At 49.1% G+C, this 13113-nt stretch overlaps 1 protein-coding gene across 3 annotated transcripts in view; it reads right to left on the reverse strand.

Moving 5' to 3' along the window:
- Positions 1-13113, reverse strand: part of LOC144178920 (nose resistant to fluoxetine protein 6-like) — a 157180-nt gene that overhangs the window by 13036 nt on the left and 131031 nt on the right. For all 3 annotated transcript variants that reach the window (XM_077707087.1, XM_077707078.1, XM_077707070.1), the window contains 3 exons: positions 12466-12586; positions 11701-11890; positions 8142-8284 (listed from right to left, as the gene is read on the reverse strand). In XM_077707087.1, coding sequence (XP_077563213.1) covers positions 8142-8284; positions 11701-11890; positions 12466-12586 — 454 coding nt within the window. The remainder of the gene's footprint in view (positions 1-8141; positions 8285-11700; positions 11891-12465; positions 12587-13113) is intronic.

Here is a 13113-nt window from a genome sequence, read left to right on the forward strand (position 1 = left end):
CTAGCAATGGTTGGCAGTGTTTCTCCCAGAAGTAGGTCCCAGAAACGCTGCCAGTTCGTGTAGAGCACGCGCTTCCGACACTTATTGTGTATACTGGAGAGCTGCATACAGACGGCATAGTGATCGCTCCTCCACAGTGTCGGCTCGCGAGACCATGTAGACACAGCATGACTGTTGCCCATGTCAAGTCTGGGACGGTATCACGTCGTGCAGGGTTCTGTCTTCGTAGAGTTGCCTGACTAAGGTCGTTTACAAGGTGTAGCTCCGCCTCGTCAGCCTCTTCCACCAGTCGTAATCCTCGACCTCGGGAAATCTGCTACCACCAGGCCTTGTGCTAGGCATTGCAATCACCAGCGAACACCGATGCATCATGAGGGTAAAACGCGCGAAGTCGCCACATCCAGGAGAAGTTCAGCCTCGTAGAATCATGTTGAGCAGTGCGTGGGCGCACGTATGTGTACGCAATCGTCAAGTTGCAGCGTCCAACGCGGAACCGAGCAGCCGCCACCTCCTGGCCATCTGTACCAAAAGCGGCAGTTGTTATCTGGCAGTGGGCCCAGTTCTTCAAAACGCAAAGGATTGTCTGGCATTCGACAACTATCTGTGAAGGATCTGACCGAGATGAACTTGTTATATTGGGTGCTGTGTACGCTCCGCAGCCGTATAAACTGTGGCAGCTTCCCTGCGTTTCTTGGAGAAAAATCGCCAATAGTTTAGCATCCATGCGTTTGATGCGCTCATTTAGTTCGAGTGCCGCAGCGCAGAGGCCACGACAGTTCCTCTGCAGTGGCAGCCGTTTATCGCTGTTGGACATGGTTGTTCTCCCCGTTATGTAACTTCGAGCTTTGCTCTGTTTCAATAGCAGTAACTTCTTTCGGGTTCAGTTACGGGATAAGTTCCCGTACTATGGATCTCACTAGCGTGGGAAGGTCAATTCACGGAAATCTCGACGCTGCGGCACAGTGTGGCGTCTGTGTTCGAGAGGGTGAGCGCTCCCGTAAAGACTCGCTCGTTTGATCTTCGCTCTCCATCTTCTCGGCAGCAAGGCCTCGGTCAAGTTGCTTCTGAAGAGATTACAGATGGCATCGCTGGGAGGCGATCCCTTGCTGCAGTATTTTGATGATGTCTGGCAGGTTTAGTTGCCTGGACCGGCGTGGCGACCTGTTGGCCCGAGAAACCTGTTTCTTCAAAGCTAAGGTTGACAGGACTGCTAAGTCATTTCAGCAGAAGGATCAATCGTAACCTCAGTCTCACAGAGGGGTTGTATTCTTTCATGTACCGGTGCTGTCGGCTTTACTTTACTCTCTAGCGGAGGAAAAGGAGCCTCAAGAACGCTCCCGCACTTTGTGCTCTATGCGCCCCGGCACTTGCTGCAACCTTTTGGCCCTTTTTGAGCATAAGGGATCACGTGCCGTGTGCCCTTCCGTATGACATAAGTTGGAATATGGCGTCGCATTAAAGCAGGCCTTTTTTTTATGGCCTCTTCCGCAGGTTGTGCAGACAGCCGCGTTTGGACGTTGATGACACGTCCTTGACACATGCTTGATGACACATCCTTGCGACATCGTTAACAAACCGACTTTCAGGATACATACAGTTTCACAGTACATAATTCAAAATTATTTCTCACCATTTTAGGTGGGGAGCTGGTTTCAAACGTGACCACAGCATAGTTGGCCCCACAAACCATTGATGTTGAGAATGTTTGCGATTCACAAGTTGTATTAATACAGAGGTCCTCGTCTGTATCATTCGGGTCCGCCCGGATCACTGCGCGAGCAACCATGGGACGTAAGCAGCTGTGCATCGAACTCAATTTTGCGGCCATCGATAGTCATCGAAGATATACCGCACAGGGTTGTCACATGAGTCCTATTCCACTGCCGCGGAGTAGTGGCGAAGGTTCACACGAGTCGATGTGAGCACGTTCAATGAAGGATGCGGTGCTACTTTGGCTATGGCGAAAAGCCCAAACGCCCGTGTGCATGAGCTTTCGGCGCACGTTAAAGATCCCCAGGTGGTCAAAATTTATCTGAAGCCCTCCACTACGGCGCGCCTCATCGCCTGCGTTGCGTCGGTGCGTTAAACCCTACAATCAATCAATCAATCAATCAATACTTTGGCTATGAGCGCTGCCAGAGCACATCGCGAGATAGCGGAGATGCTGGCGTTGTATTTAGGATGAAGCAGCACCACAAATGTCTCTTTTGACATACGAGAGCAAGCTTCTCCTGTGTGGCGGGCGGCTTCCTGCGGTGGCGAACAAAAGCCGTCCATGCGCCGCCATCATCGTTTTCTTCGATGCTATGGACGCTATAGGCGGCGTTTTAGGAGAGCTGCGGGAGTCATCGAAAATCTGATCACTGCCCTTGCGCTTACGTGCATCCTTCAGGTGTTGTTCATTTGGTGGTAGGTTGTCCGTCACCGTAGCGGTAGCCGTGTCCGAGCGCGGCGGTACCGTGCTGACCGGAGGTGAAGAGGTGACAGTCAGCGTCTGGACGAACTAGCTTGAAATTTCGCAGGACGAGTGGCAATGTAGCAGGACTCACTGAGAGAAATTTGGTGAGGGTCAAGTTAGCTGGAACAGCGGAAATAATGCCGACCGCACCATCCAACGACGCTGGGCGGCCGACCCGCTCCGTCTTCCCCTTAGACAAGCCAGGTAAACAAGCCAGGCAGGTCAACGAAACGCTGCCTGCGCTTCTTGCCGTGAAATGTGAGCGTGAGTCTAAATGTGAAGTGTGAGTCTAACGGCTCCCTTTGCTTTTGCTGACCCAACTGCTAAGCTCAAGAGTGTCTCAGCGGACCTAACCCGGATTCGCCTGCTGGCAGGCTTTGAATATTTCTTCCCCGATCTGTTAAACCGTCGAGCTTGTGTCGACCAGTGCAAAAAGTTCGCGACCGACCAATTGCACATGAGTGGATCCAACGAGGAGGGATCCCCACGTTCCCTACATGCGGAGGGGGCCAGGGGTGGTCTGGGGGCTCCTCCGACCCACTTTGACTGGCACCCCTATCCTGTTTTCTGCCGGAAACGACGAGATAGTGTTTTTCATTGCCACCGGCGATCCGAGTTTCCCTGCGCGTTACGCATTTTCTGGGGGCATTGATGGGAAATGTGGCCAGGCCTGTGACAAAACCACGACCAGCGGTCCGTTTCGTCCTGCCGTTCCCTTCCGACACCTGCGTTGTTTCCGCCCGAGGAATTCGGGTGGCCGCCATCAGCTCCCCCTTGTCCTCGAAAGCCGGCGTTTTGCCGAGCGGCTGATCGGCAGTCCTCCACCCCTGAACGGCGCATTTGGTCGTAGGAGTACGGGTTTAGCGACCTCAGAGTAGCGGATTTGTCCGCTGTCGTCTCTTGCCTCACGGCCATTGTTTCCGCCTGGTGGGCGCTAGGCACCGACGCTCCTGGCCAGGCTCAACCCGATTCGAGCGATTCTCCGGGCCTCGGCGGCACCCCGTAGCCAATCTCGGCCAGCAAATCCGCCTGAACTGCGCGCGCTTCCTGTGCGAGGGCCTCGAAGTTGAGAAAACTCCGGCCCCGCAGGTGCGGTCTGAAACGCGGCTCGCATTGCCTGCACATGCGGGCTACCTCGTCCGCGTCGGCTGCCTTTTGATCGGCCCGTTCCTACAGCTCCTGCATCGCGCGCACGTACTCGACGAGGCTCTCCTCGGGGTTCTGGGCGCGAAGAGCGAGCTCGTCCCTCATACGATGTTCGCCATCGGGTGGCACGAAGTCCGCGCGGAAGCGGTACTTAAAATCCGCCATCGACGCGAACGCCGGCTGGCCGCACCTCCAACGCGCACGGCTTCCCTCCAGTGCCACTGGCAGGACTCGCCTCAGCACATCTTCCTCCGGTGCGAGTAGCGCCGTTTGGTAGGAATCGAGTTGCTCGAGGAACTCGTACACCGATTTCGCGTCGCCGTAACCTCAGGATGACGGAACCTCAACATTCAGGCGCAGCCGCGAACCCGGCACTACAGGAGACGCGGAGCAGCCGCCGGCGCCGAACCGAGCATTCAGGTAATCTCGGCGAACATCACGGTCATATGCCTCATCATTGCGACAAAATGTGCGGTCTGCAACTGCGGAGCAGCCTCTTGCGCAACTGCGTCTGCCGTTGTTTCTCCCCCCGAGCCCTGCGGGCCATCCTGTTGCCCCGTCTCACTCCTTGTAGTAGGGGTCATCGAGAGTGAACTACAGGAAAAAATCAGCTGGATCAACAACGTCAAACTGTACACGCGCAGATACCCAACCAGATGCACTAGCTACATACAGGGCGCGACAATAAAGCCCCACTCAGAAATCCACACTGGAAACGACGAGGCATCCAGACGATGTATAACTAAAAACACTGACGTAAACATACATCAAATACACGAGCGACTTCCTTCAAAACGCTACATACAACCTAAATGTAATGTAACCCCCTAAGCCATTACACAAGCAACAGAAAAAGAAAGCAAAAAGAAACATCACGCCTCTCCAGCCATCGTAAATCTAAGCAAACTAAAACACTAACATACAAACTAATTCGCAAAACATGCAGCTGTGCGGCTGAAAGCCCCGGGTAGCCTACTGCCAAAATGGCTCTCCCTTGCCGGAAGAAAGGAATGTAGGAGGAAACCGCAGTGGGCCCTTCCGCAGCAGCCGCAGAGAGCAAATGTCCACGGGTGTGCTTGAAATAAAGCCCCAGCTTGGGCGACAGTTGTGGACCTGCCCTCTATGGCTGCCATAGAATGAGGCACACTGCGGTTGTGTTAACGAACTTCTTACTTACATCGTCCACCTCGTTTGCGACCGTCAGGGCACACACACGCGCGAAAACTCCCTGCCGTACCAAACCCTAGTCCGAAACAATAGTGTCTCCGCGCCTGCGTCCTCAATCCACCCCGCACCGCGAATCGCGCACCTGACGCCATCGCTCGGATGACGGCGACCCAACGTCCTTGAGGCCGGTGAGCGAGGAGAGGGTGCGAGCGGCAGGCGAAGTCGGGGTTATAGCTGGTTATAGTAGAGCGCCCTAGCGTGGCGCAGGGCAGCCGATGCGCAGGGCCGCCTAGGCGGTCCCCGCGCGTATTACAAGTGATTTCACCCGAGAAAGATAGTGCCCGGGCAGGCCGCTTATTCGTGAGCATTCCGGGGGGATGCCGTCGACGACAAGTTTTTACTTGGAAACACTGAACAACAACATTGAACTGGAGATGTTTGATGGCAACAAACAGAGGGTAGGCCTGCACAGAGGTAGCTCGACGACTTCTTCACGCTGTTCCCCAACCGCGCCAGCTTCAGGGGTTCACAATGCAACTATGAACGATACTTGAGGGTATTAGCAAACAATCTATACGCACCATCACGGTACTTCATCTTGTCGCCCCTGTTTACATCTGACAGGAGTGCGCCAAACTCAATTCAATCACGGAGCTTGTTAAACGGCGCGCAGAAGACCATCACATTAAGCGTTTGCACATACCAGTTGCCGCTGAGCTTCATTCTCATTTTTATAAGACATCCGTGACTACAACTTCGAATTATCTGTCGTCGTGGTGGTATACGACAATAGCTAGAAATAAGACAGCCAAGCTTTGCCGCCGTTACGAGTCAGCCCCAACCGCCAAACGTTCTCACCCTCAAGGTTACTACGTAATGTACAAGGACGCAGTCAAACTCATCCAGACCTTCAACCCTCGTTATGATGTATATGCGACATTCCACACCAGCTGCTAGTTGAGCTCTAGGCCTTGTATGACATTATAAACGTAATTTGCGCGATGTCCAACATCACAGAGGCGGATATTTACAACGAACACGCCTCGAATCCGCCAGCAGATACACAGCCTCCACAAGACAGCACAGCTCATGGCGTAGGTACATTGGGTGCATTGGCATGGCGCGTATCTTTTGAACCAGTGAACTTATCACATTTATCACCAGAAACGTTTTCCTCAAGCGGTGCACAGGGGCCTTGATTCTTCAGTGTGTGTACGTCTTTCCCAAACGTTTCCCGGATGGACGAAGATTCTCTGCGGAGGATTCCTGCTGAGGTGGCCCTCGCACCTTTGAGAGGCTTGGTCTCCGGTTCAGTAGAGTGGATGACTACGGCCACTGGGTGCACCACACCAGATTCGTCAAGCCTTTACAGACGTTTATGCACAAAATTGGCCTTCAACGTTCTTTTAGAGCTGTCCTGCCGTTAGACTAGCCTCCTTTATTTCTCTGCTATCCTTGATTTTTGCCTCCTTTCCTGCAACACCTTAATACTTCTATTATTTTTATTCCTCTGCGTCTTGTTTCATTTGCCACACAAAAATTTACACTATCTTCCCGCGAGGGGAACCATGGTGTAGATGCGACGCATCGGGGGTTGCCGTTGCGTTTCCGTTATGTTAGCGTGTGGATTGCTGTTGTTGTGTGTCCTATTTACGCAGCATGTTCACCCCCGATGCGTCGCATCTACCCCATGGTTCCCCTCGCGGGAAGATGGTGTAAATTTTTATCGGGGTGGCCGGTGCTTGTTACGGTTGCGCCGACCATCGCTATATCAGGCCTGTTAGTCTCCATTTCAAATCATCGGCGGTCACCGGAGGATGTCATCGGAGGAGCGCCGGCGGAACGACTGAGCGGAGCGGCGCAGTTACCGCGTTTATATGTACTGTGAGGGGAATCAGAGAGAGCCGCGCAGAGCAGCGCATGCGCATGTGTTAACCCGCACCCACGCACAGCTGGCACGGTTACGGAGCGAGCGCAGCCGAGCGCTAACACGCAGATGGCGCTGCGGTGAGAGCGGCGCTAGCGCGCAGCTGGCGCGGCGAGGAGAATGGGGGAGGGATGCGGACGCCGGCGGACTACGCCGGAGGGACAAGGCGGGGGAAAGAGATGCGTCGCATCTAAAAAACGGCTTCCGAAAAAATTGACGCTGGGAGAAGGTGTGACATGACTAGGCGAAGACACAAAAAAGGCCCAGCGTTTTGCTGCAACTGGCAACCGCAGCCGAACCACTAACGGGCATGACATTGTTTGTCCGTCGTTATACTCACCTAAATGAATTGCAAATTAATAGATAGTTGGACAAGTCGGTAAGTGTCCATGTTGCAGTGGTGCAGCGCAAACAGCAGACGGACAGGGGAAGAAGGCACAAGACGGGCGCTGTCTTGCGCCTTCTTTCTCTGCCCTTCGTCTGCTTGCTCTGTACCCCTTGAACATGAACTCACCTAAATAATCAATATTCGCCCTAACAGCATGATTTGAGGTCGAAGGTCGCCTTGTGCCTATCGGATCAAAGGCTCATTGAACAAAGTGTACTTCAAGCTCAAAAATGTGCTGTTAGTCTGGCGAAGTGTTATATTCCCATACAGGCGCACACACCCACAAAAGTATATTGCACACTGCTAAATAAGAAATGTGGGCCTATACACTGAATACTGGGTGCCTGGCGCCATTCCGTTTCTAAGTCACTGCAGGCCGGACACTTCCTCGAACATCTAAAACCACCTACGAGAAAACGTTTAACACTGCCGCAATATTCTTGAACAACCTCGTAAACAGTCTTGATGTTCTGCCTCTGTGGCCTAGCGGGTAGCGTCACACTTTCTGTTAATAAGATTGTGCGTGGGAGTCCCAGGAGTTCTACGTTTCCTTTTTTGCGATATTTTCTGTCCCAATAATTCTGCCTTTCATCGATTCTACGCATTGTTTTCCTAGACGAGAATGGTTCAGTAGGTTTTAGCTCGGTTTAGGTGTGAGGGTAGCCCATCACCTCGTTTAGTTCTGCGTCACACCAGAAGGGCCGGTTGGTTCGGCACTGAACTGCAAAAGTGTCGCGCGTGCATGTTCTGAAGGCTAGCAAAGTGTTACATACCAACCCAGTAGCACATAAACGAAACGTGTTATTCGGCGATGTTTTTTAAGCAGGACTGTACGTGGCTTTTGCAGCAGAATTTCTGGTTGGCGCAGTTAACGGTCCCTAATTTGTGTTCTTATGTTATGGATGTTTCTGCCTTTATATTTTCTTACGAAGTTGCGCGACACACAACGTGCGGACTATTGGCAAAATCGCATACACTCCAGATTGGAACCACGTAGTTCTTACAAAATTATTTCTACATAAGCGGGTGTGCACCATAGCAAAATGTTCCCTTACCATCGTCCATTGATCCAGTCTCTTGTTCACTCTCGTTGACATCAATTTCACAGCAAGAACCAATGGATGAACCAGGTACAATGAGAAACTCAGTTTTCCCAACGGCATGAATAAGCCAAGGCAGAGGAAGCGGTTCACCGGTCCTGATAGAAATATGATTACAGGGAGGCTCAGGCACTCTAATGCGTCAAAGAAGCCGCCATCATGCATCTCTGGCATGACAGTCCCAAAAAGTTGCAAATTGTAACTGGCAGGAACAATACTTGCTTCTAAAACGGTGCACTGAAAGCATTGAAGCTTGCGCTTCTAGTGTAACAAAACAAAACTTCGGGCAAGCCTGGCATCAAAGCCAAGAAGCTAAGTGAACTAAGTGCAATCGAAATGTTTTAATTTACATAGCACGTGTGCAATCTCAAGCTACTTGGTCTCGGAAACCATGTTGTGTCATATCGATTTTAGTTATAGATGCAAGAATGCACGGAATAGAAATAAAGCAGCGCGTTTTCTATTATTAGTTGAAAATATCTTGACGCGTCAGGAAGAAGCATAACCCGCCAGTCGTTTTGTCTTCTCATCTGCCGGCTAGACGAACAATAAGTTGAAAGGTGTTTTTTGCATATCAAGCCACCCTAACGAGCATGTTAAGGCAGCTTCAAGCAAGCAAAAAAGAACGTTCATGTAAAAAAGAAATAAAGCAATAAATACAAGCAAAGCCAACGATGCATGACACAAAACGGGGAGATCTACTTTTGTGTCATCAACGAGGCCTCGGCAGCTCATCCCTTCGGAATTCCCCGCAGTGGAGCTGCCACACACGAGGATTGTTAACATCACAATTATTTCCTTTTTTTTGGCTTCAGAAGTCGTGCGGCTGTTGTTGGAGTTGACCATACATACTTAAGTAAAAAATTCAGCGCATACTAAGAACCAAAATTGAAAATTAGCGAAAGATTTTGTGATTGCCCTCCTCTTGGGATTATGTGTTTAACTGAGGTCTGAATAACATTGAAGTTGATTTGATTTAAAAACAACAGTCAATGCATCAAATGAGTGCGAAGACCTGATCGTGTAGAAAAGCCAGTCGTCCATTCTGACGTTTCTTCGTTCCCTTCAGGGTAGCCTTTAGACCTCGCATCATATGCTTTTACACGAGGTTGACATCAGCAGTAACCATAGCTGCTCATTTTGTTTGCATAGTAACGCACTCATAATTGAGGGGCTCTACGCAACAGAAACGTTTTTCCAAATGGGCTTACGAAACTGTATATCGTTAGCAATATTTACGTCAGACCAAAACAGAAAAACACTTCTGAATCAGAATTTTTTAGTTGCCTTGCCATGAGCCCACTTCAAGTGCACCTTTCCGGCTCATCGCACTTCTTTCAGAAGTGACACGCAGAAGTTATTCAGTGTAGGGCAGACTGTTTTCGCACGACTAATATTGGCTGCGGAAGCTTTTTTGGTGGGCAGTTGACACTTTAGCACGTTGCTCTACAAAGTTTATATCTACGGGCGGGGACTTCTGACAACAAATTACGCAAAAACTACTTAGATCTCTGCAAGGCATTTTTCCCCTGTCACACCCGAGCCAATTATTGTGTCCTCTCTGGTAAACATGACTTTTTGCAAGAGTTTTGCAACGCTCCTCAAGCGTTCGCCTTTTGAGCCGGAAAGCAGGGGATAATCTCTTTTGCTGCCCACGCTTCAAGGCAGTAATACCTTTAATACGAACCTGCGAAGCATTGTTTCCGCTGAACATGGCAAGAGATTTTTTTTGTTCTTATTCTGGACAAATTATTTTTGACTGGAACTAATCAATCGTATTCGAAGAGCCCCTGCATCCGTCGTGTCTTTTTGTGCTTAGTCTCTATTAGGCGACAGACTTGAAGGTCTCCAGTCAAAAAATAGACTTCAAGAGTTGAGACCAAAATTCACAAGTTTTTCTTTTTGTTAATGAACTACGGGCTGCAGAGAGAAGCTAGGTGAAACTCCTTGAGGGCTGAAAGTTTGTTGGTTCACGAATAAAACATTTGTGATATCTCAAATTCGCCTATTACAATGCAGGCCAACATTGTAGATTACTGCAACAATACCGGCACAGAAAATCTCTTTTTCATTCTTTCTGAGAGTACAAATGGCTTGCAAGCAGGCGGAAACGTGTATCGACGCTGAGCCTGTATTATGTGCCCATTGACTCAATGACGTATATAGAGCTAGTGCGGATGAAATGCGCTGAATTTTCTTACTTCAGTGACATTTAGGCAAGACTAGAGTCTTCTCGATGCTTCACAGGACCCTTGTCTAAAGGTCAGATGACCTAGAAAAAACTCAGCTTTATGATTGCTACTGTAAAACACACTGGTTGAGGTTCTTAGAAGAGCGAACGTCTTATAACTGCTCAAGTTTTCTGTTTACACCAGTTCCCAACTCAGCAAGGCTGCAGTTGGATACAGATTTATTCGGCCAGTTACTTTTGCACTGATATGCACTCCCTGATATACAGGCATTGTCTTGTATTTTCCGTGCAAAATATCTAATATCATATATTTTACCACCTTTTCATGCGACGTGCCAACGCTCCAAATGGCCCCGCGCTGTCTCTTCGTTCAGAAAACACTTCAGCGGAAAGGTACATTTCAACCGTCAAAGCACTGATGGCCCTACCTAATTTTGCAGTTATCAGGGGCATCTTCAGCGTGTTTATTCGTTTACGGCCCTACTCCCGAAACCCGTTTGATGTGATACGGTTTTGAAATAAAAAAAGAACCAAACAGCCAGGATTCGCGAATATTTCCTAAATACGCGCACGCTATTCTTACGTCCTTTTAAAACCCCGAACTGTCTTACAGGAATTATGAATGAAGCAGATGTAAACAAATATGCGCTATTTCAGCGATCCCATTTTTATTTGTCGTACAGAATGTCAACACTGTAACTGATTATTCTTCTTGAATCTACACGTCGTTTTCAAAAATTCCTTACTCTTTTTTTAAATGTAATTTTTTACATTTTTACCCGTGAAAACAAGCCTAGATTGACAAAGGTGTTCTTGACGATAGAGTTTCGGAGCTGTCCTATGTTCCTTGTGGCGAGAAGCTTCTATGCCCACAAGCCCGCGCAAAAGATAGTTCGCACTAGTTTCCAATCCTTTACAGAAAATTATTCTCTTACCCTCGGCACATGCTACAATTCCTACAACCAAAATAAAGTTGTTTTTGTCGGCAGGGATGTAGTTATCCTTATTTTGTCTTAAATATATCGCTAAAACATTTTTCATGAGATATCATTAACGTTTCTTCGAATGACTGTCTTCTACAGAATCACTACTTAGATTGAATTGTTTCGTTTAGGCATTTCTAAATCGAGTCTGACATATGCGATTTAAAAGTGGTGGCGGCAGATCTTTGCATTAAATGCAAAAATACCTAGGCTTTCAGAATATTCCTACAGTAAACCCTTAGTCCAGATCCAGTCAACACTGCTGGCGCATGCAGTGTTGTGCACTCATCCGGTGCTGGCCATCCATTATTACAAATGTTTACAGCCGTTTCAAACTCACCTCCCATTCCCGTTATGCATGCGTAGAGCATCCAGGATACGGCCGTGCTCCAGAGTAAAGGGTAGAGGGCGGCGTACACTGCTCCCAGCGCCGGATCATACGGAACAAGAGCTGACTCCCACACGTGGGGAACTAGGCATGTAACGCTACTCACTGCCGCCGCCAAGGTCCAGGACAGGGTTGTGCAGACCTGCGGCCGAGGAAGCAAACTTTCAACCGATAAACGGTGTTACAATACCGTGTCCCCCTAGGCCGCGTCAATGGCATGCGCCTGCCTCGTTTCTACAGTCAAGCATTGCAGCATTTAACGTACGACGTTCCAGTGAATCTCCGTCGCCACAATACACCTAAAATTCGTAGCTGCAACTTTTGCGCACTCTTAAACTGGAACGCAAATGAAAACTGATACGAAGACCAGCGCCGTGGCAGCAAGACTGCGATGGTTTTCGCGTCACCTGTTCGTTCTAGTCCGCGTTTAAGTGTCCGCAAAAGCTTCAGCGATGAATCGTAACCAACTAGCCCTCCTTTCCATGTTATTTCATCTAATGATCTGACCTCTGAACAAGACGGAACAAATTTATTGGGTGACCTTGGGAAGCAAACCATCTTATCGAAAATTTCCGAGGGAATAATTGCCTCAATAATTGCTTCTTTAGAACACTGCGAAATACTATTTATTTCTATACGTTTTAATATTATGTGGTAATAAAATGTGACAGTTTGAAAAAGCACAGGTTATTTCCTCCCCCATGGTGTCGTTCTTACCTTGGTAACTGCAGGGGGCTTGTGATAGACAAAGAAGTACGCAGCAAAGGTTCCCATCACGAAGGATACCATGTGTTGGTGAGGCTTTATGTAAACGTAGCTGACGTAATCAAACATCATCCTGGAGATTAAAGGCAAAAGAGGGTGTCAATCTCGCGGTAAAAGTAGTTCGAACAATTGAAAGGGCAGTAAGAGGCTACTCAATATTCTTCACCTTACTGCCCCACATCCTTCGTGTTCAACTTCGCATACTGGTATCAAAGCGACACGTGATTTATTAACATATCTGTGAAAATATCACCAACACGCCTGGCTTTGCTCAACTGCTGTCAGACTATCTCATCAACACTACCGGGGTGCAGCTCCAAATCGTGAGCGTTCTTTCTATCTTGGACGGCATTGACAATAGCGCGTCGGCTCCGCGCAAGTTTCTCAGAAAGGTAAAATTAGCGTGCCACACGCCCTGCTTCCTCACAAAGATTTTCCTCACTTAATTCTTCGCATCCGACCATTAAATTCTCATGCCAGCACTCGGATAAACAAGTGAACTTCCTAGACACCACTGTTGGTCTTGACAATGTTAAACTTAAAACCACACTTTATAGGAAACCAACGAACAGGCAACAGTACCTAGACTACACTAGTCAT

Source organism: Haemaphysalis longicornis, unplaced genomic scaffold, assembly GCF_048455015.1.
Source record: "Haemaphysalis longicornis isolate Haplotype H1 unplaced genomic scaffold, Haemaphysalis longicornis Haplotype H1 scaffold_1, whole genome shotgun sequence".
Taxonomy (NCBI): domain Eukaryota; kingdom Metazoa; phylum Arthropoda; class Arachnida; order Ixodida; family Ixodidae; genus Haemaphysalis; species Haemaphysalis longicornis.